At 43.0% G+C, this 22,271-nt stretch overlaps 1 protein-coding gene across 3 annotated transcripts in view; it reads left to right on the top strand.

Moving 5' to 3' along the window:
• Positions 1-21,920, top strand: part of LOC106973243 (protein argonaute-1) — a 37,135-nt gene extending 15,215 nt beyond the window's left edge. For 2 of the 3 annotated variants that reach the window (XM_027059676.2, XM_053211356.1), the window contains 11 exons: positions 227-346; positions 713-844; positions 973-1,106; positions 4,178-4,362; positions 10,709-10,868; positions 11,050-11,140; positions 12,214-12,408; positions 14,335-14,469; positions 15,055-15,156; positions 15,485-15,684; positions 15,919-21,920. In XM_027059676.2, the coding sequence (XP_026915477.1) occupies positions 227-346; positions 713-844; positions 973-1,106; positions 4,178-4,362; positions 10,709-10,868; positions 11,050-11,140; positions 12,214-12,408; positions 14,335-14,469; positions 15,055-15,156; positions 15,485-15,684; positions 15,919-16,027 (1,563 nt within the window). In that variant the 3' untranslated portion in view covers positions 16,028-21,920. The remainder of the gene's footprint in view (positions 1-226; positions 347-712; positions 845-972; positions 1,107-4,177; positions 4,363-10,708; positions 10,869-11,049; positions 11,141-12,213; positions 12,409-14,334; positions 14,470-15,054; positions 15,157-15,484; positions 15,685-15,918) is intronic. The other variant, XM_015070301.3, reaches the window with a different exon arrangement.
• Positions 21,921-22,271: the final 351 nt, after the last annotated feature.

Consider the following 22,271-nt stretch of genomic DNA (forward strand, 5'->3'; position numbering starts at 1 on the left):
GACCTGGGCCCAGATCTGGCTCTGGATCCCAACCTCTTAATGACAAAGTGGCTATATTGCCTTTGTATTGCAAGTGGATATTTTCTAACTTACCTATCTCTGCACAGGGGATTTTGCAGTCCCCTTCTCAGGGCTGACAGCCAAGGTCTCTTCCCTTATTGTGGGGCTCTGGGTACAGGGTGGACTGTACTCAAGCCAGAGCTACCTGTCCTTCTCGTTTCCTCAGGTCTGTAACATTGTGGCTGGGCAGCGCTGCATTAAGAAGTTGACCGACAACCAGACTTCGACCATGATAAAGGCTACAGCTAGGTCGGCCCCAGACAGACAGGAGGAGATTAGCCGCCTGGTCAGTAGGGCTGCAGAGAAATGTATGCTTGGTTGCTCAGTCATTGGGGCCCCTGGTAGCATAGATGCTTTTCTGCCTTGGCAGGATCCTCAGGAGAACACAAGTCTGGATTTCTTGCCTGGGATTCCATAGGACTGCTCTTGTTTCTTGACCCTGTAGCTACTTGGCTTCCTATTTCTTTTTCCCTCCTGTATTACTTCCCTGTGTTATCCACTCCCACTTACTTCATTTTCCACTTTCCCCCCTTTTTTAGGGCTATTACTTGCCAGCCCCAGCTGCTCTTCAGGGCTTTCTCCTTGGGACCCAGAGGGTGAGCAGTATTGCCAAGCTGCTGCTCCCCTGAGATCCCCTTCTTTTGTCTTACAGATGAAGAATGCCAGCTACAATCTAGATCCTTACATCCAGGAATTTGGGATCAAAGTGAAGGATGACATGACGGAGGTGACAGGGCGAGTGCTGCCGGCGCCCATCTTGCAGTACGGCGGCCGGGTGAGCAGGGTCAGGGCCAGACAACATCTCTGGGGCATATGGTGGGGGGAGTTGGGTTATGTTTCCAGGGGCTTTTGTTCCCCTACTCACCTGGCTCTACTGAGGCTCACCTGGACGCCCCCTCTGCCTATCCCCAGAACCGGGCCATTGCCACACCTAATCAGGGTGTCTGGGACATGCGGGGAAAACAGTTCTACAATGGGATTGAGATCAAAGTCTGGGCCATCGCCTGCTTCGCACCCCAAAAGCAGTGTCGAGAAGAGGTGCTCAAGTAAGGAGGGTTGGGTGTATGGGTGGAAGGGTGGGAAGGACCTTAGAGCTGCCTACCTTCCCCTACCCACAAAGAGCCAAGATTTGTTCTGTAGTCTCTTCTTTCTGACTTTTGACCCTGCTTCCCTGTTCTTTCTGGCTCAGAGTTTTACCTGCTCCTTTTCTGTCCATCTGCGGTCAGAAGTCTTGATGAGGAGCTGTGTCTGTGTCAGAGATGATTTCAGGGCATGAATCTCCTGAGGGAGGCCTGAATTATTTTATTGTTATAATTATTAACATTGGTAGTAAATAATAGTAGTGATGACCATAGTGTTGTACCAGCACCATACCTAATTTTATGTTCTCTCATTTCATCTTCACAGTGAGTAGGTGGTGGTATTTCCATTTTCAGGAAACTGAGGCTCAAAGAGTATCTTGTACAAGGTTTGCATATCAAGAAAGTGTCAGAGTTGGGATCAAATTAGATCTGAGGTTTCTAAGTTTCTATTCCTCATTGGAAACAAAAGCTCATCTGGTTCTCTGAGCTATTCTCTCCTATACATACAATTTTTTCATTCAAGTCCAAGTGACCTGAATTAGATGAACATGAGTTGTAAGGGCCTCTTAGCTACCTGTGGCTGAGAGACTAGGAATAGATGACAGCGATGAAGAAAATGATACAGCCAAATGGTTTAAAGAAACATTTTAGGAGAGTAATGGTCTTGGGTGAATGAATAAATAGTAAAGAAGTAACTGACTTTTCCCTGCAGTCTTATTATAATTATTATTATTTTTTTAATGTTTTATTATTTATTTTTGAGAGTGAGAGGGACAGAACACAAGTGGGGAAGGGAAAGAGAGAGAGAGGGAGACACAGAATTCAAAGCTTTCTGAACTGTCAGCACAGAGCCTGATGTGGGGCTTGAACTCACCAACTGTGAGATCATGACCTGAGCCGAAGTTGGACTCTTAACCAACTGAGCCACCCAGGCACTCCCCCTGCAGTCTTATTATTAATGAGGTATTTCAAATACCACAAAATTAACCCATTTAAAGTGTACAGTTGATTAGTGCCTGCATTCTTTTGAAGCAGTGGCTTCTTATTCACTCTGCGTCCGGAATAGGGTCAGTGCACTCGTAGGCTGAGGAAGAGCTGGTGGAGCTGACCACTTTCGTTATTGACAAGGATGATAGAGCTTTGTGCCCTGGCAGGTTCAGCTGGCTTTGGGATTTTAATGAGAATTAGTTACAGTAGCACCTGATGAATGTGGGGACTCTGGCTGCCCTGCTTGTCCTTCTCCCCTCTGCTCTCACAGATGCACGACTACTACCATCATACTTACAGTTTCTTTTAAATGAGTTCCTCTTGTCTCCTTTCCTGGGTTTTTGGGACTTTAGCACCATTTGGGTCAAGCCATTCCTAGCCTCGGCCTAACATTGGAGAGTTGGCCCACAGCAATATTGGAAAGGCTCCCAGCTCTCTGCCTTTGTGTCACCTTATTGGAAGATAAATCCTTTTGTGTGCTTCTCTCTTATTCCCATGTCCAGTTCGAGAAACAATCCATTGTTTTGGATATATTGGGGTACAGAAACTAATAAACCTAGAATCTTGGAATTGGGAGTCAGTTCATCAGACATCCCATTCTCTCAGTATCCTCAGATGCAAGGGGTAAGAATATGACTTGTATACCTGCGTCAGTGGTACCTAGTTGGATGTTTGGTTCTAGGCTAAAGATTAAAATCTGGGAGTGTGAAGGTATGGCAGTGGATGAGATTGTCCAGGGAGAATGTAAATAGTGAACAGAAGCTAAAGACAGAACTCTGAGAATCTAGAAAGGAAATAGAGCAAAGTTCCTAACTGTGTATAAGGGATGGGATCCCCAGGGTACAGGAAAAGGCATCCTTTCTACTGAGACAGAGGGAGAAGAGGTGGCTGTGGAGGTGTATAAATTGGTAATTGGGGATGGATGAGGTGTCCTAGGGTCAACCCTCAGCATTTTACTTCTGGCTAAAGAAGTCTTGTTACCTCAGCTATATCACTTTTAGGACAGGATTTCAAGACTTCTTTACTTCTAGACTTCTTTAAACACATCGTGGTCCCCAGCACAGGACACAATATACCAAGTGTGATCTGGTGGTAGAGAGAAGATTGGGAATACCACTTTCTTTGAAGTAGAGACCCACTTATTAAATTTGACTTATTAAATTTGATGTTCCTTTATATCCTCAATCCTAGCTCCATTCCTGCCTTCTGATGTAGCCACTGTCATGAACTATCATGACCTTCCTATCTAATTTATATATTTTGTAAACCTATATATATATGCTTTTAAATTTTATATAATAGTATCATACTGTATTTATTTTGTGTGTGTGTTTATTAAATATGTTTAAAAATATTTATTTTCTTACTATATAGACTTTTGAATCTATCGTATTGCTATTTGTATGGTATATAATGTCCCCTAAACAATTCCTTTTATTGTCTACTTGTATATTGCTTTTAATCTGAATGTAGGATTTTCACAAGTTAAATTTCCTGCTACCCATTTCAATTTGTTACTGTATTTATGTAGTTAGATTTTTTAAAATCTACATATGTACCCTTTTTTCCTTTCGTAGGGCAAAGCCCTAAAGCCAAAGAAAAGAAGCTTGTTTAATTATTTGCTCTTAGGTCTCAAAGAATCAGTAGGGGAGGAGGGAATTCATTTTTACTGAGCACCTCCTGTGCTGTGATCACTGTTGGAGCTTCTTTTAATATGAGCAGAAGCCTTTCTCTTGGGCATTTGCCTATTGCTATGGACTTAGTGCACAGGAATCAATTGCTGATTGGGACAAGGTGGAGACTCAATTCCCACAGATTCTTTCTCTGGGCTCCCTTGGCTCTCTGTTTGCACCATTAAATACTTAGCAAGCTTGGTTTTGTCCTACTCAACTACAAATGTGTTTTTTACACTGGCTGTGATCATATCTCATTCATCTCAGAATCTCTCAGTGGTTATCATAGTGCTAGGTACCTAAGATGGAGGCATTTATTCAGAGGTATTAAAGTGGGACTCACTGCCTCCTGTCATGATCATACTTGTGCTGCAGGAACTTCACAGACCAGCTGCGGAAGATTTCCAAGGATGCAGGGATGCCCATCCAGGGCCAGCCTTGCTTCTGCAAATACGCGCAGGGGGCGGACAGCGTGGAGCCCATGTTCCGGCATCTCAAGAACACCTACTCAGGGCTGCAGCTCATTATCGTCATCCTGCCAGGGAAGACGCCAGTGTATGGTACAGTTCTCTGGGGACAGTGATAATGAAGATAGGACTCTTCTCAGGGTAGCTCCCTGGAGGCTCCTAGGGAGGACTCAGTGTGGGTTCTTTGATCTAGCCAGAGTTCTTCCTTAATGTCATTATTCCTTTTATAGGAGAAATATCAACCTATATGAGCCATTGAATCATCCCAGGTCCTGCTTACCTGCTCACACTCCATCCCAGTAACATTTACTGGGATCCTCTGGGTTCTGGTCTTTATGCCAGGCAAAGCTGGGCCAGTTAGAGAAATGGGTCAGTCCAGACTCCTGTTCCTAGGAGTGAGTGTGTTGTCTATCAGGACATTGTAAAGCACACTCAAGTGGAATTTGTGGTGGCTCTGTAAGTGGTCTGTTGCCTGGGAATGACTTGGACTTTCTGAGAAGCTTTCTTCTCTCCCACTTTTAAGGAGAGGGGTGACAATATATAACTCTGGCACAGTTCTTTTACTCTCTTTTCCCTCCACATCTGCAGTTTCAAAGGAAGAGCTGTTCCTCCTCGTACCTTGTTCAACCCTTGTATGTGCTTATTCCTATCTCATCCTGCTACTTTTGGGACTTCATACCCTTTAACCCTCCAACTTCTTCAGTTTCCCCACCCAAGAACACATTACCACAATCATGCCATCTCCTTTAGCTTTTGTCTTCCTATTTTCTTGATTTTCTTCATCATACCTTTTGAATGTGTTCTCTACATTTTCTAGGCCATTCCCTCACCAGCTACTTACTCCTTTGCGTCTTTCATCTGTCTTCTAACTTTCTCCTAAACTTCCCTTGCAGAAAGCCATCTGTGACCTTTCTCACTTCTCTTGACTTCTGATATTTTCTCCTGTCTCTCTCGAATTACTTTTGTCATTACCAGATATGCCTGGTATTTTCCAGATTTCTGTATCCTGCCTTCTCTGTCTTTACATTCTAGTGAAATTTTCATTTATTTCAGTTGCTTAAATCATCACCTATTATTATATGCTATCATGTATTATTAAAATCTTGATCCAATCCTTTACCTCTGTCTCTCATTTGTTGCTTTTGACCCTTTTCCCTTCTATAGGAATTTATTGATTACCTACTATGTGTGAGAAATACTGTGCTAGGTCCTAAATGCGTTGGTGAATAAAATGGATATATTGTCTGCTCTTGTAATGTGTTTTGGTGGACCATGTCTTTAGTATCTTCTCCTGTCTTTATTAGTAAGCTCTTATCTTTACTTCTTCTGTGTTTGGCATCATAATTGCTTCTGAGTACCTTTATCCAAATTCTGGAGGCAGTCTGTCTTCTCGTTGCTTCATCTCCAGTGTTCTTTTTTACAGTTTTAAGATACATTCTCTGGTCTCCACCCATACTTTTCAACTTAATTTTAACATTTCTCCTTTTTCTTTTTTCATTTAAATGTTTGTTTATTTATCTTTGAGAAGGAGCACAAGTGGGGTAGGAGCAGAGAGAGAAAGAGAACACAAGTAGGGGCAGAGAGAGGGGAGACACAGAATACGAAGCAGGCTCCAGGATCCTAGCTGTAAGCACAGAGCCTCATGTGGGGCTTGAACCCACAAACTGTGAGATTGTGACCTGAGCCGAAGTTGGGCACTTAACTGACTTAGCCACCCATGTGCCCCTCTTCTTAAGTCTTTCTTGAATAGATTACTTGATAAGACCTTTTGTGACTCTACTCCTAAAAAAAACCTTCATTGTCTCAAATTCACAAAATAAAAATTTTTCAGGGTCCTGATCTATGTTTAACTTTTCAGCTTTATCTTGTATTGTTCCCTTTGCCACACATACTGGAACGATCACCTTTTCTGGAATTAGATAGAATTTGAAATAGATTTTAATCCTGGTGATGCCAGTTTACTGATATAGGCAAATTACCTAACCTTTCTGAGCCTCATGAATTAATTATATAAAAAGCAGCATGTATGGCTCAATTGGTTAAGTGTCCGACTCTTGATTTCAGCTCAGGTCATGATCTCAACAGTTGTGGGTTCAAGTCCCTGGTCGGACTCTGTGCTAACAGTGCAGAAACTGCTTTGGATACTCTGTCTTCTCCTCCCCTGCTTGTGCGTGCACGCTCTCTCTCGCTCTCTCTCTCTCTCTCAAAAATAAACGATAAAAGAAAGCAACAAAGCAACATGTAACAGTGCTTAGCACACTGTAGATACTGTAGATGCTCATTTCTTGCCTGTGCTTTCTATTTTCTGGTTTTGCTTACCTCATTTGCCTTTGTCTAAAATATCTAAGTACTCTTCTTATTCCCCATGTTGCCCTTAAAATTCTCTCTATCCTTCAAGTCCCAGTTTAAATGTATTTATTCCAGGGGCACCTGGGCTGCTCAGTTGGTTAAGCATCTAACCTCGGCTTAGGTCATGATTTCACGGTTGTGGGTTGAAGCCCCACATCGGGCTCTGCGCTGACAGCTTAGAGCCTGAAGCCTGCTTTGGATTCTGTGTCTCCCTCTCTCTCTGCCCCTTTCCCCACGTGTGCGTGCTCTCTCTGTCTCTCTGTCTCTCTCACTCTTCCTCACAAAAATAAACTTATTAATAAATACACTTATTCCCAGAAGCCATCTCTTATCCTACTTAGAGGATAAATCTTTCTGGAAATTGTATCAGGCTGCTGATCAGTTACTACCTACCTTGATATTATTTTGAGCATAGGGTAGATCTTATTTTGCTCTGAAACCTTCTTTCCTCTGCACATATAAGGTGGAACCTTCCATTGACATGATACTTAATAATTGCTTATGTAGTGAAGTTGGTTGATCTTCAATCCAAGTCTCTCTTGGACCTTAAATTGATGGCCCTTGGATGCAAAATAAGGATACTTTTTAGGAGAACTGCCTTGAGTAATTATCCACATTTCTGGTTCCCTCCAGCAAAGGGGAGAATCCAGTATTTGTTTTGCTTGGAAAGTAGTATAATGTAGTATAGCATGCTTGGGGAGGTCAGTGCTTACTCAGAGAATTTTCCCCACCCTGGGCTCAGTAATGTTATACCTCTGTCCAGTCTCAGCCTTGATTAGGATTTTGGGCTTCTTCTACTTACATACTGTTTCTTGATTATACCACTTGGACAACTTAGCCAATTGTCTAGGAATTAAGCCAGCAGATGAGAAGAGCAGTTAGATTCTTCTAAAGACCCCTACCTTCCCTCCCTGGAGGCCAAAGCAAGGTCAGTTGTATTGTGGCTGCCCTAAGAATATAGAAGGACAGTGTGACATTTGCCCCGTTCTGATCTGGTACTGTATCTCAACCTGTCCTTAGCATTTTCAACTCCATACTTTCCACTAAATTGATACTATTGCCTTTTTTTTAAACGTAAACTTTTTATTGTAGTATACATATAGAAATCTTAAGAGTTCAGTTCACTGAATTTTTACAAAATGTAACACCAGGGTAACCAGTACCCAGTTTGGGAAACAAAACATTACTACAACCTCAGGCTGCTGGTCACTACAACTCCCCATTAGTGGTAATCGCTTTTCTGGCTTCTAATATCATGGATTAGTTTTGACAGTCTTTGAACTTTATATAAATGAATTGTTTATTATGTACTTTTTGGTGTCTGGCTTTTACTCACTATTATGTTTGTGAGATTCAACATGTTTGTTTAGTTGTAGTTTGTTGCAGTTTTTCCATCATATTGAGTAAAATACAGTTTACATGTATTTATCCATTCTACTGTCAGTGGACATATTTGCATTGTTTCCAGTTTTTACTATTATAAATAATGCCTCAGTGAACATTCTTGTACATATCCTTTGAACATATATACCCATTTCGATTGGGTGTGTATCTAGGAGGGATTTATATATATATATATATATTTTTTTTTTTTTTTAATTTTATTTTATTTTTTTGAGAGTGCACAAGCAGAGGAGGGGCAGAGGGAGAGAGACAGAATCCTAAGCAGGCTTTTTGCCCAGTGCAGAAAGACATGGGGCTTGATCCCACAACCATGAGATCATGACCTGAGCCAAATCAAGAGTCAGACGCTCAGCCAGCTGAGCCACCCAGGCACTCGAAGAGGGAAGTGTATGCTTTACACTTAAACCAGCAGTGTATGAGACTTCTAGATATTTTATATCCTTACCCAAATTGGTATTCTCTCTTTCATTTACCCGTTTTTGTGGTATTCCATAATAATTGTGTTGTGCTTTTAATTTGATTTCTCTGATGATTGATAAAGTTGGATATCTTTTTATATGTCTATTGGCTATTTCAGTAGCCTCTTTTGTAAAGTGCCTGCTCAAGTCTTTCCCTTTTTTTCTTTGCCTTAACTACTTTTTTCTTACTGATTAATAGATGTTCTTTATAATTCCTATACTTAATACGTTTGTGCATTATACATATCTTCTGTGCTTTGTGGCTTGTCTTTTTGCTTTCCTAATGGAGTCTTTTGTTGAACAGAAATTTAAAATTTTAATGTAGTTCAATTTGTGTAATATTTTTTCTTTATGGCTAGTACTTTCTGCATTCTGTTTAAGAAATCCCAAGATCATAAAATAATGGTCTATGTTTTCTTTAAAAAAATTATATATATATATATGAATATTATATAATATGTATTTTATATATATATATATATATATATATATATATATATATATATATATATATATATATGATTTTAACCTTTCACATATAGAACTGGTCTATCTCCTTCAGAAACTCTTGCTTTCTTCATCTCTTGGCAGTGGTTCCTCTGCTGGTGCAAAGCCTAGAATCTCAGCCTCCTGTCCATACCTAGAATCAGCAAATGTACCCAGGGTAAAAGCAGTTGCAGAAGACAGCTCACCTTGGTGAGATTCTGTTCCTCTCTGGAGTTTTTGCCCTTCAGTTCTTGTCTGAGCACCTCTCTGCTGCCTTCAGAAGAGGTTTTCTGTATTTTGTCTGGCTTTTCTGAATGTTCTCTGCAGAAGCACTGGTTTGCCACTAACTACTCCATCTCTCTTAACAGTGGAAATGATCATTTTAGCTTCTTAAACATGCTCAGTCTCTCTCATTGAAAACACGCTAAATCCTTCATTGATCCCACATCTCCTCCTTGGTACTTTGTAACACCTAAACAGTTTTTGCCTTTATGCATTACCAATGTCAATCCAAAGGACGTTTCTGGTCCTTATTTTACTTGATCTTTAGTAGCATTGGCTTTGTTGAACACTTGCTCCTTTTTGAAATACTCTCTCCCCTTGGCATTCATGATACAACACTGTGTTCCTCCTAGTTCTCTGTATGCTTCTCCTTTGCAGACTCATCTTCTTAAACGTTCTGCAAATATTGAGAGTTCCTCAAGATTCAGGTCTAAGCCCTCTTTTCATCTGTTCTCTTCCTTGATGATCGCATCAAGATCATGCCTTCAATTACTGCCTGTACCTGAACAGCTGACAAATTTGCATCTCCTTTCAGACTGTTGAGCTTTCAACTACTATTCTCATTTGTCTAGTTGATACCACTGGGATGACCAAAAGCACTTCAAACTCAAACTATCTCAAAATTATTACAAAAGCTAGAAACTTGAAGTTGTCCATAAAAATTCTTTTTCCTTGCTCACATATATCATCACTGAGTCCCTTAAATATCTCTTGAAATCGGTTTCTTTCCATCTAAGCAACTGTCTTAGTACACGCTACCCTCATTTCTTGCTAGATCAGTCTAATGACCACATTCTTTCTCTTACACCATGGTTCGTTTGGTCTCCTTTTTAGTTTCGTTGGCCTTTCAATTTCTCAAACATATCTCTTAGAGTGAATTTTTGGATGGTGTTGCCTCTGCCTGGAATGTTCTCTCCCAACTCTGCCTCTCTCTCTTTTTGTTTTTTGTTTTTAATTTTTAATGTTCATTTTTGAGAGAGAGAGAGACAGAGTGCTAGTGGGGAGGGGCAGAGAGAGAGGGAGACATAGAATCCAAAGCAGGCTTCAAGCTCCAAGCTGTCAGCACAGAGCCTGACATAGGGCTCAAACCACGAGATCATGATCTGTGCTGAAGTCGGACACTTAACCAACTGAGCCACCCAAGTGCCCCACTCCGCCTCTCTTCTAAGTCCTTTTCTATCTTTAGGTTTCATTTCAACCATTACTTACTTAATCCTTTCCTGACTGGGTTATTGCCTGCTATTAAATGCTCTCATAGCTTCATGAAGTTTTCTCTTGTAGCATTGATCATTTTACTTTTCATGACTTAAGATGAGTCACTAGAAAGTAACCTCTGATTAGTGACCCTATGTGTTTCTGGTTATCATTGTGTTCCTACCACCTCATATACTGCCTGACATCTAATCAGCATTCAGTAAATATTTGTTGAATGCACTAATCACTTCTCTCCCTGCTCATAGCTGAAGTGAAACGTGTTGGAGATACACTCTTGGGAATGGCTACACAGTGTGTGCAAGTGAAGAATGTGGTCAAGACCTCGCCTCAGACCCTGTCCAACCTCTGCCTGAAGATCAATGTCAAACTTGGTGGCATTAACAACATCCTAGTCCCACACCAGCGGTATGAACTCTGTTGCCCACTTGCCTTGCCAAGCAAGGTACCATGGTGGGGACTGACAAAGAGATAGGACCCTGGCCAGGGAGAATCAATCAGACACAAAGGAGAGGTGACCAAAATGAGTGCTAGATGGTGCCAGGAGAAGACTCAACTCCTCACTATTTGTTTTCTCTTCTTTGTTTAGCTCTGCCGTCTTTCAACAGCCAGTGATATTCCTGGGAGCAGATGTTACACACCCCCCAGCAGGGGATGGGAAAAAACCTTCTATCACAGCAGTGAGTGATACTCTCCAGCTTCTTCTTAAGGTTCTCATCTTAGCTCTGAAGACTACATATAATCTCCTTCCCTCAGCTCTTATGCTTGACCCTTCAGAAGAACTTTTTTTCAGCTGATCATCCCCATTAACCACTCCCTTGGTATCTTCATAAAACTAACTCTGTATGGTATCTGTTTTTCAGAGAAAGCAGTGGGAGTGTAGGTGGTGGCCAGAGACTTTGCCTAGTCTACATCACTCTTGCTCTGTGTTCAAATTTCTCTCTCTCTCCATGCCCACTTTGGGGATATGGGAAAGACCATGTCTCTTCTCTGAGATCCTTTTTAAGGTGGTTACTTAGTTGCTGGGATTGTCCTTTCCTCTTTCCCATCCCTACCCCTGATCCATCTAATAGATTAGATGGTTTTCTAGTCCCTCTCCCGACTTCTTTGCTCCCTGTCCCTGGAGCAGGGAATTACAAATTGCTAGAGGGATCAGGCTTACCTTCCCACTTCTCTTTCCTCAACTCTCAAGTTTCTCTAGGCAGATTGGGATAATCTCAGTAAATGCAGGGAAATCCTATAATGTGCTTATCGTTGCTTTCCTTGTGGTCATCCATCCTAGGCTCTGGCCCCTACCCACTTTGAAAATGATATTGTTTGTACCTCCTGCAAGAACACTCTTCACCACAGTTCCTGGGTAGATTCACACTTGAATTGAGAAAAGGACAAACTTATGGCTCATTGAGGCCACTCTTTGAGCTAGTAGTGCCTTCACATGCTCCCCTGCAAGGGGTAAGAACTGAACTAATCAAGTACTTACTGTGGGTTCTATGCAAGGTGTTTTATATGTACCACAGTAACACTGTAAGCAGGTAGCATTCTTATCTCCATTCGAGAGGAGGAAAAAGATCAGATGGAGATTGAAATCAGGACTCATTGAATCCAAAACCTACAATTTGATTGCATAGTTTTGTTTTTTTTTTTTGTTTTTTTTTGGTTTTTTTTTTGCTAAGAACATTTCTCCAAATCTATGTCCTGACAGTATTGGGAGAGTGGAGGTTCTGGGAGCTGATCCTGCCTCTTTGATTGTTAGGTGGTAGGCAGTATGGACGCCCACCCCAGCCGTTACTGTGCTACTGTGCGGGTGCAGCGACCCCGGCAAGAGATCATTGAAGACTTATCCTACATGGTGCGTGAGCTGCTCATCCAGTTCTACAAGTCCACCCGTTTCAAGCCTACCCGCATTATCTTCTACCGAGATGGGGTTCCTGAAGGCCAGCTCCCCCAGGTAGGGTCCAAAGTAGGTGGTGAAAACCTTCATGTTGGGGCCAGAGGGCCTAATGGGTGCAGAGAGTACTGGTGTGTTTTTTAGGCTATTGGCATCAGGAGGGGCTACTTCTTTGAGAGCTTTGCTTATTGACAATAGGCTTGGGAGCAGAGATCACAACTGAAAGGTGGTATGTACAAGCATCTATAGACCTTTCTTTTAACAGAAGACCCTCAGTGCCTGTATACTAGTTGGTTCATGTTGAAGTCTGATTCTTTAGACTGGTAGTTCTCAGAACTTTAGCATGCGTGAAGATCACCTGAAGGGCTTGTTACAGTAGTTTGCAGGGCTCTAAGAATTTCCTATTCAGTGAGTCTAGGATGGTTCCTAGAATTTGTAGTTCTGACAAATTCCTAGGTAGGCGATGCTGCTGGTCTAGAGGCCACACTTTGACAACCACTGCTGTTGACCTTCATAATGTTCCTTCTATTTCTCCCTGCCAAGCCTTCATATTCTCTTGTTTAGAGTAGTATAATGAACTGGTCTCCTTGACTACCGTTTAATAGTAATACAACTGTCATTTATTGGGTACCACTTATATACTATGAATTGCAGTAAGCACTTCATATGTGTTCTGTTTAATGTCTAGAATAATTCTATGAAATAAGAATAATTATTATCCCATTTGACAGATGAAACTTGAGGCTCGGAAATGTTAAATAATTTCTTCAATGTCAGCCAAGCTAAACAGTGATGGAACTGGAATTCAGACAAATTAGTCCTTGATTCCAGAGTCTATGCTCGTAACTATTATGCTCAATTTTCTCTAAGTCATCCAGTGTTCCCTAAAATAGCAGACAAATTTTTCCTATCATTTCTCTGTTCAGGAACATCTATCTAGTGGCTTCACCTAGCCTTGGGTTAAAATTCAAACTGCTTAGTAAAGCAATCAGCAGTTATGAAGCCCCTACTAGATTTTCTTTTTTTAAAGCTTTTTTTCCCCTAAGTTTATTTATTTTGAGACAGAGAGACAGAGAGTGCATGCAAGTCGGGGAAGGGCAGAAAGAGAATCCCAAGTAGGCTCTGCACTGTCAGCATGGAGCCCGATGTGGGGCTCGAACTCAAGAACCACGGACGGGATCATGACCTGAGCTGAAGTCGGATGCTTAACCAACTTAGCCACCCAGGTGCCCCCTACTAGGTTTTCTATGCTTTTACTTAGTTAATCTGTTTTACTCTTTGCAATGGTTTTGTGAGGCTGATCTTACTAGTAACTTTAGTAGATGTGGAGAAAATGAGACTTAGAAGAGTTAAGTAGCTTGCTCACAGGAATACAGCCAGATAAAGCTTGGGTTTAAACCTATTTCTAATTGATTTCCATTGTATCCATTTCTGCCATATAGTTTTGACCCCCTATATCTGACATCTAAGGCCACAAGGCAACTATTGCATATGGTTGTTTACCTTCTTTAGCTAGTCCATTTTCTTCTTTGTAGGACTGAATTCATCTACTACATCTGTACCAATTCCTGAACTGTGTGTCTGCTCTTCTCTGATGGTCTCAGCTCCGTTCTTGGAGCTCACAGGGGAATTCCTTTTATCCTTCTAAACCTGAAATTTACCTTACTTTGGGCATTGTGATTATAGTGATGTTTGTGTACTTTGTTTCTGTGTCTTGACATTAGGTCTCTTTATGCATAGGAACCAGGTGAGTATTCTCTGCTGATACCAAGCCTCCCAGCCAAGGCTTTATAGCAGCATATCAGGTGAACTGAGGATAAGGCTGATTTTGGCAGGAAGAGGCTGTCCTTACTAATGGTTGGGTGTTAGTTTATAAAGGGAAGCTGAGCAAAAAGCCATATTACAAATGGCAACCACTTAGTTCAGAAAAATGTGACTTAAGAGGAGCTGTATGTCTCTTTGTCTCTCTCCTTACCCTGTGCCTAGATCCTCCACTATGAGCTCCTGGCCATTCGTGATGCCTGCATCAAACTGGAAAAGGACTACCAGCCTGGGATCACTTATATTGTGGTGCAGAAACGCCATCACACCCGCCTTTTTTGTGCTGACAAGAATGAGCGAGTGAGTGAGAAATTGAGGAAACCATCCATACCTTTGTCCTGTCTCCCTTCTCTTAATGTGGAAGAAGGCCTTGAGATAAATCTGGGGATTTAGTCCTTGGTCTGTCTATCCTGCCTGGCCCTTTCCCCCTAGGGCTCTTGTCCTTCCTCTGCCACTTTCTTCCCTTTTTTCTCTCTTTCTCCCCTCCTTCCCTTATACTTTCTCTTCCTCTTTCTAGCTTTCTGGCTTATAGACCCTATATAGACCAGCTCCCAGAGAAAGGAAAGGGAACTACCATTCATTGAACTTGTCCTATATGCCAGACATTGCACAAAGGTGTCTTCCTCACAGCAGCCCTGTGAGTTAGGTACCATTATTAGCTGGAGTTTAACCTCAGAAAAGTTAAATGACTTGCTGAGATCACACAGCTTATAAATGGTGAAACCAGCACTTAACCACAGGTCTGTGTGACAGGAGAAGTCCATTATTTTAAGATCTAGTACCCTCTGGGAACAGAGATTTTGGTGGAATCAGAGTAGGATTGAGTCAGAACCCTTCTTAGGGCCAAGCAGATCTTGGGATCTTGGTTGTCTTTTCTCTGTACAGATTGGGAAGAGTGGTAACATCCCAGCTGGGACAACTGTGGACACCAACATCACCCACCCATTTGAGTTTGACTTCTATCTTTGCAGCCACGCAGGCATCCAGGTAGTCGGGCTATGTCCTGGGGTTTCCAGTGGGTCAAAGATGAATTGATTATTCCCACTGCCTGTAGAATATATCAGTCATCACTGAGTAGCATTCAGAACAGGATTATTCTCTTAATAAGCCTTTAGCATACTTGAACAGAAGTACGTTTTGAATGTCTTAGGCAGGTTGCCCATAACAAGGGTATTTTATGACATAGGTGGCTTTGTGTCTGCCTATTCCTGAGTGGATCTTCCAACCCAACTACACTTGTAACAGTGATCCTGTTCCTTAGCATTGGCTGTCCCCTCTGCCCAGTCTGGGGCCCCTCACCTTCCTATCTTCCCAGGGTACCAGCCGACCATCCCATTACTATGTCCTTTGGGATGACAACCGTTTCACAGCGGACGAGCTCCAGATCTTGACATACCAGCTGTGCCACACTTATGTACGATGCACACGCTCCGTCTCTATCCCAGCACCTGCCTACTATGCCCGATTGGTGGCTTTCCGGGCACGATACCACCTAGTGGACAAGGAGCATGACAGGTGAGGCCTGGGATCAAGCTGGCTTCCCATTAGCTTCAGCCTCGGGTACCAGACCCTCTCAACATTCCTTGGGCAGAAGGAAACGAATATTGTACAATTTGACGTCCTTGGGCTCTTCTGCCCAGATCTGGGTTGGGGTTTTCTCATAAGGTGGTATGGGAATTGGTACCTGGGTGAATGGATTAGCAGTAGCTCAGTGCACCAGGAAGGACTTGTTTCATTTTTGCTTTTCAGTGGAGAGGGGAGCCACATATCGGGGCAGAGCAATGGGCGGGACCCCCAGGCCCTGGCCAAAGCCGTGCAGGTTCACCAGGATACTCTGCGCACCATGTACTTCGCTTGAAGGCAGAACGCTGTTACCTCACTGGATAGAAGAAAGCTTTCCAAGCCCCAAGAGCTGTGCCGCCCAAATCCAGAGGAAGCAAGGAGGAGGAGGAGGGAGGGTAGGGAGGAGCTCAGAAGGCCTTGTTTCCTTCTTTCTACGAAGGGGGCGAAAGGGTGGGGGACAGGGCCAGTAAGCCAGACCACCAGCCAGAAATTTCTGATGTCCACCTCATGACCCCTACCCCTCACCCATCTTGTCACATCTGGCCCTGACCCCACTGGACCAAGAGGGGCAGCACTGGTGCCCGCCATACACACAGGTGTCTCTTGTGACTCACAGTGCTAAAGACTCATGCCTGACAGCTTGGTAAGGTCGGCTCTGCAGCCCCGCGGACAAAAGCTGGTAGGTTTGGGTTTGATACTTTAGATGGGAGAGTGAGGGGCTTAAAAAAGTGGGTGGGAGGAGGGAAGGATTTTTTAGGAGCCTTAATCAGAAAAGGTCTAGATTTGTTTAAGAGGAAAAACGAAACCAGACCCAGATCAATATTTTAGAATACTAGATGTTTTAATGGGTTGAAAATCCAGTTTGTAGGAAGATTTTTAATGCTAATGGTTTTGGTTGCTCCTCCCCCAGCTGCCACCCCCTTTCCATTATTCCTTTCTTTCCACTTTTTCTACCCCACCTTACACCTCCTCCCTGACAGACATCCAGCCCCTAGTAAGACTTAAGGCACTATGGCACTTAGCTCTGAAGTGACACGACCCTGTCTTCCTTCCGCCTACTGGTGGGTAACCAGTGCCTTCCCTGTAACGGTAATGCTGCAGAACTGCAACCTTTTGTACCTTTCTTTGGGGGGGATAGGGTGGGGGTGGGAGAGGAGGTAGGTGGGGAAGAAATACCCCTAACCCAACAAGCCTCCAACCAGAGCGCCAGCTATTTTGCATTCGAAGGAATTGACTTCCATATTCATTAAGCTTTTAAAAAGACCACAACCTCAAGATGGTTAAAATCCATTGACATTTGCACTTTCAGACATGACAAGTCTTGGAGCTGCTGAGATGACTGGCCCCTGGCCTTTCCATTTACACCTCCTGTTCTTCCTGTCCCCCCGGTTTCCCCACCTGCCTGGATCTGGAGTTACTTTCATAGCATTTCTCACTCTTCGCTTCTTTTTTCCCCTGATGGTCAAGTTGCTTATGTTTCAATATTTCTTAACTGGGGTGTCTTATAACAAATGATCTTTAGGTCTAAAATAAGAAAAAAAGAGCAAAAAACTAAATGTTATTTTTATACCATAACTTGAGTCTATTGCCAAAATCTGGAAATCCCTCCCATGCCCAATAAGTTTACATCCCAGAAACATTGAGCCATCAGAAGGAACTATGTACCTGACTTGTTCTTTGGCCTGGCTAGGTAGGGGATGGTTATCTCCCTAAGGTGGGGCTCAGGCTCCATCCTTCCCCTGTGCAGATAATATCTTTTTCTTGCTATAGGCTCCCTCTTCTGCACTGCCCTGTACTCTTTCCTGCAAGTTGCATCTTTCCTTTCTCTGGTCCTCTGACACTTTGGCTCATCACAGATTCCAGTGTGTCCTGTGGACAGGCTGGGGGATTTTGCTGCTCCCTATTGCTTCTGTTTACACAAATGAATTTTTCCCGGTTTCCCACTAGGGCATGTGAGTGGGTGGCGTGGGCCTTTGTTTTGTTTTGTTTTTTGTTTTTTGTCTCCCTGAATAGAGGTTGGGTTTGGCTGTCTTGCAGAACTGGAAAAGTAGGGGGTTTCTAGCTTGGTGCCTACTGGCCTTGAGGCAAGGCCCCCTCTTTCCTTAACTGTTAATTTTTTCCTGTCCCACTGCTTGGGATGAGGAGTTGCAGCTTCAGTGTGGAAGTTCCTCTTTAAGGAGCCTGAGTTTGGGTTTACCCCAATCTGGTGATGAAGCCATGACACTTTAGACCTAGCTCAGGCTTGGAGGCTGGTCTGGATCCAGGCCTGTGCGCTTAGAGCTACCATTTCCCTTCCCCAGCAGCCCTTGTACAGACCCAGATTTGCTATGCAAAACAGTCTATCCCAGGTTCTGTTCTGGTTGGCTACTTTGTTCAGCAACTTCACAAAACGTAGCACAAACATTGATTATGGAGAAGGCATCAGGACTGTTGAGTAACTCCTCCTTTACTTCTTTCCTACTGGCTACAGTATGGGGTGCCCCATGGGCACAGCCCAGCTGAAGAACAGAATGGAGGGCTCTGGGAGGAGGCAGCTCACTGGAGAGCCTACATTCCTTACACAAGTGCCTAAAGAGAGTGATGCCAACACTCCATCTGCCCTGTCCATCGCCTTCATATACTGTCTACTTCGTGTTCAGTCACCCTTTGGGGAGGGGAGCTCTCTTGGGACAGTGGGCTCTGCATGTTCTCTTCTTGGGTGCATTTTGGGGCTGGGATCAGGGCACTGTTCCTGGAGGGTCCAGTCATTCACCAGCATTTGCAAATATCCATAGGGAGCTGGTGGTAGCCACCTACTCTCAGCAACAAGTTTATGTTCTCTCCTTTTTCTCTCTTTGCCTCACTCTCTCCATTTGGGTTTTGAGCTGGGGCTTGCAATGCATTTTTTAGCCCTTTGGCATTGCACATGCTGTTCAAGAAATAAAAAAGCAAGAGAAGCAATTTGGGTGATGGCAAGAAAATAACCTCTTGCTCTGAATTTTTTTTTTTTTTTTTTAATCTTTGAGACTTGAAAAATACTTTGACCTTGATGATTATTCTTGTTTGAAAGATGGTGCATGCAGATTGAGAAGTGGTGTTAGCAACAAGCTTTGGCTTTCTTGGATTTGGTTTAAGTGGTGCTTCTTACTTGTGCTCTGAGGAAGTGTTGGGGGACCCCAGCCTCATCCTCTTGGACAGGTCTCTTGCTCCCTTCATTTTACTCTTTTGCCTCTCTTTTCTACTTTTCTCTTTCCTTGGGATCCTTTTCCCTTTTTCAATTCACTAAGCTTGTTTGCTGGCCTGCCTGCCTATGTGATGATGAATTCTCTGCATGGCTACGATAATCCCACTGTTAGCTAGCACAGTCAGGCTTAGCTTCTTGGCTACAGACGACCAAGAATCTGTTCCCCAAGCCCAGTAATGTCCTCTCTGGGCTGGACTGCCATCAAAGTTACTCAGCAGGCATGCCTACCTGGCATGAAATCAGGGGACTTCTGATAACTTCCACACGTGTCCACTCCTTGGAGTAGGTTTCTCTCATTGCTTTTTCTGGATCTGGTTCCATTTCTCTCTACATGGGACCTCCCTTTTCTGAAGACATCCTAGAGTTGAGCTACTTGGTTTCCAGGGTTGGAGGGTTAGGGGGATGGACATAGGGGAATAAGAGAGTGATGGGAAGAGAATGGAGAGAATTTGGATAAAAGATGGGAAAGAGCACTGTTCGTTGATCATTTTTCTAGTCCAGTCTGACCCATTGGGGGTTGAGGTGCTACTGCTGAACTCAGGATAAGCCTGGAGCTGTTGTTGTTCTTGGGAACTTAGGCTTAGAATAATGTTGAAGAAGAAAGTATCTAAAAGCGTGAAACCTCCCTAAAAAGCTCCTGGTTCCCATGTACTAGATAGCTCCTCTGTGGCCTCCTGTTTGGCTAAACAACAATGTTCTTGGATAGTTTGGGGTGTTTTTCTTTTTTCTTTTTTTGTCCAGAATTCAGTAAATGAGGCTGACACTCAGGATGGGCAGCCAAGGGGACATTTTGACTTCTTAGCTGGCCCATGGGTTATCTGTCTACAAGGCTGGCGAGGCAGTGTTTTAAACCTGGCATCATGTGTAACAAAGAAGAATGGAAAGTTCCTTCCCTTTCAGGGTGGAAAGTCCTCTCAAACTAGCCAAAATGCAGTTTTGGAAACTACATTGGGGGAAGTTATTTTTTATATTTACTGCGCCTAGGCCAATCTAGGATGGTAGCTGGGATGCCTTCCTTCTTAAAGTCTGATCATGGCAGGGATATGCAGGGCACTCTTTCCTATTTAGCCTTCTAAGCAGATTGGGGAGAAGGGATTCTCTGGTTTTCTCTTCCCTCCCCCCCCCCCCCCCCCTTTTATTAGGACTTGCCTTCTCCCTGGGCAGGGAGAGAGGCTAGGTTGGTGCTCTCCCCTTACTCTATTCCTACTGACTTAGAACCTCCGGCTGCTGTTTGGGAGCCTAAGAAAGGGAGTGGAGGTAATGGGCTCAAAACAAAACAGAATAAGGTGGGGAGGGCAAAGTTCCTTCTTTAAAAAGGAAAATAGGAAACTCTCCAAGGATTGTGCAAGTAAAGACAATGTGTCGAATGCACTGAGTCCCCTGGTGTAGTAGCAATAAGGAATAATGAAATGACTTTCCTGTGCACAGTCCAACCTGATTGGTGTGTGATGTTGCACTTAGCAGCCATCTGGTGGGCATGTGTGACTACTCTGGGTTTCACTTTAGTTTCTAAACTTTTTATCCCTCTCAAGTCCAGCATGGATGGGGAAATGTCCCTGAAGCCCCACAGCTGTGTACTTGTTTGCATTTGTTTCCCTTTGAGACTTGTGTTTGTGTCCTGCTTTGAGCTGTACCTTGTCCAGTCCATTGTAAAATTATCCCAGCAGCTGTAATGTACAGTTCCTTCTAAAGCAAGCAACAGCAGCAGCACAATTCTGTGTTTTATAAAGACAACAGTGGCTTCTATTTCTAAAGTGCGGTCTCTCTCTCTCTTTTCCCCCACCCCCATTAGCAAAGCAAACTGTTGGGATTAATTATATGTGATAGATTTTAGGTTAGAGCAATAGATTGTTACAAGAGCAGAACCATTACTTCTAGAGGAAAATGGATAAAAAACACCAGAGTATTGAAACTGCAGATTGTATGTAATCATACGTCACAAGGCCTCCATTTATTCTTCATTCAACAAACCATGTAAAGCACTGTGTCCAGCGGTGTTGTTAGGGGAGATGGCAAACATAATTCAAAAAGGAGGAAAACCATGTCTCTCTCCTTAAGGAGCTTAACGTTTGGTGGTGGTGGGTGGGTGTGAGTGGCCAAATGGTTCCCTGGTACAGGAGAGAAATGATGAAGGACTGAAACAAGGCTATAAGGCTATACACCAGTGAAGATAGGAAAGGGAAGATTTTTGAGAGACACTCAGAAAGAATTAATAGGACTCAATAGACGGTGAAAGAGGAATAGACACTAATGCTCAGGTTTCTGCTTGAGCAATGAGTATATCGGGACATTCTTCTAACCAAGACTAGGGGAGAAGGGAGACTAGACGGAAGGTGGTGAATTTTGTGAAGACAGTTAGCCTTGTATAGACGGAGTTTGGAGGTTCCCATGAGGCAACAATTTTAAGGTTTCCAGTAAACACTTATATTTTGGTGCTCAGGGAAGACTATAAAACTGTAGTTGTAGATAATGGGATTCATACTCCTATATATGGTAGGTAAAGCCATAGGAATAAACAAAATAGCTTAGAAAAAGAGCGAGAAAAACATAGTATCCAGTTCTGGAAACACAATTTAAAGGATGAAGACAGGAAGCTGAACCTAAGAAGACAGTCAAATCACTAGTAGATACCTTGTATATTTTTTACTTAATGAGGTAGGAGAAAAAAGAGAATGGAATAGGATCCAAGAAGGGCGTAATCAACAACATGAACTGCTGCAGTGAGGAGGAGGTATTTTTTTTCTACTCAGTTTACCATCCTCCACCCCATCTTCTTTGGGATCTTATAACTATATGGTCATTCAGTATTTCTTGAAAATGAGCATTGGAAAAACCTAATTTAAATAAAGCTAAGTCTAGGACTTCGAGTTGTTCATCACAACCACCACTTCCACCTCCAGCTTCCTCCTGTCCTCAGGAGTTACTTGTAAAAGAATAAAATAAACAAACCTAATTTTGTTCCTAACCAGTGTCATAGATGGTGTTCCAGTGCACTCGATAGCACTTAGCAGCTTGCTCTATTTATTTTCATGACTTGCTTTCTCCAGAGCCTATGAACTCTTAGGAGCAGAAACTACATTCTGTTCATTTTTTTGTCATCTCAAGGCCATAGAATATATATCTAGGGATCAATATTTGTGGATAGAATTGAAATGATGTAGAAATTTTTGGTTTGTGAGTACAGAGGGGGGAGTCAAGAAGTGATATTGAGTGCACAGGATGGACTCAGCATTCCTGACTCTTCAGGTAAGCAGAAACTTAACCAGATTACCATCATCTTTCTTACTCTCGTCCCAACTTGGTGATTCTGTGGTTT

This window comes from Acinonyx jubatus, chromosome C1 (assembly GCF_027475565.1).
Source record: "Acinonyx jubatus isolate Ajub_Pintada_27869175 chromosome C1, VMU_Ajub_asm_v1.0, whole genome shotgun sequence".
In the NCBI taxonomy this organism is placed as follows: Eukaryota; Metazoa; Chordata; class Mammalia; order Carnivora; family Felidae; genus Acinonyx; species Acinonyx jubatus.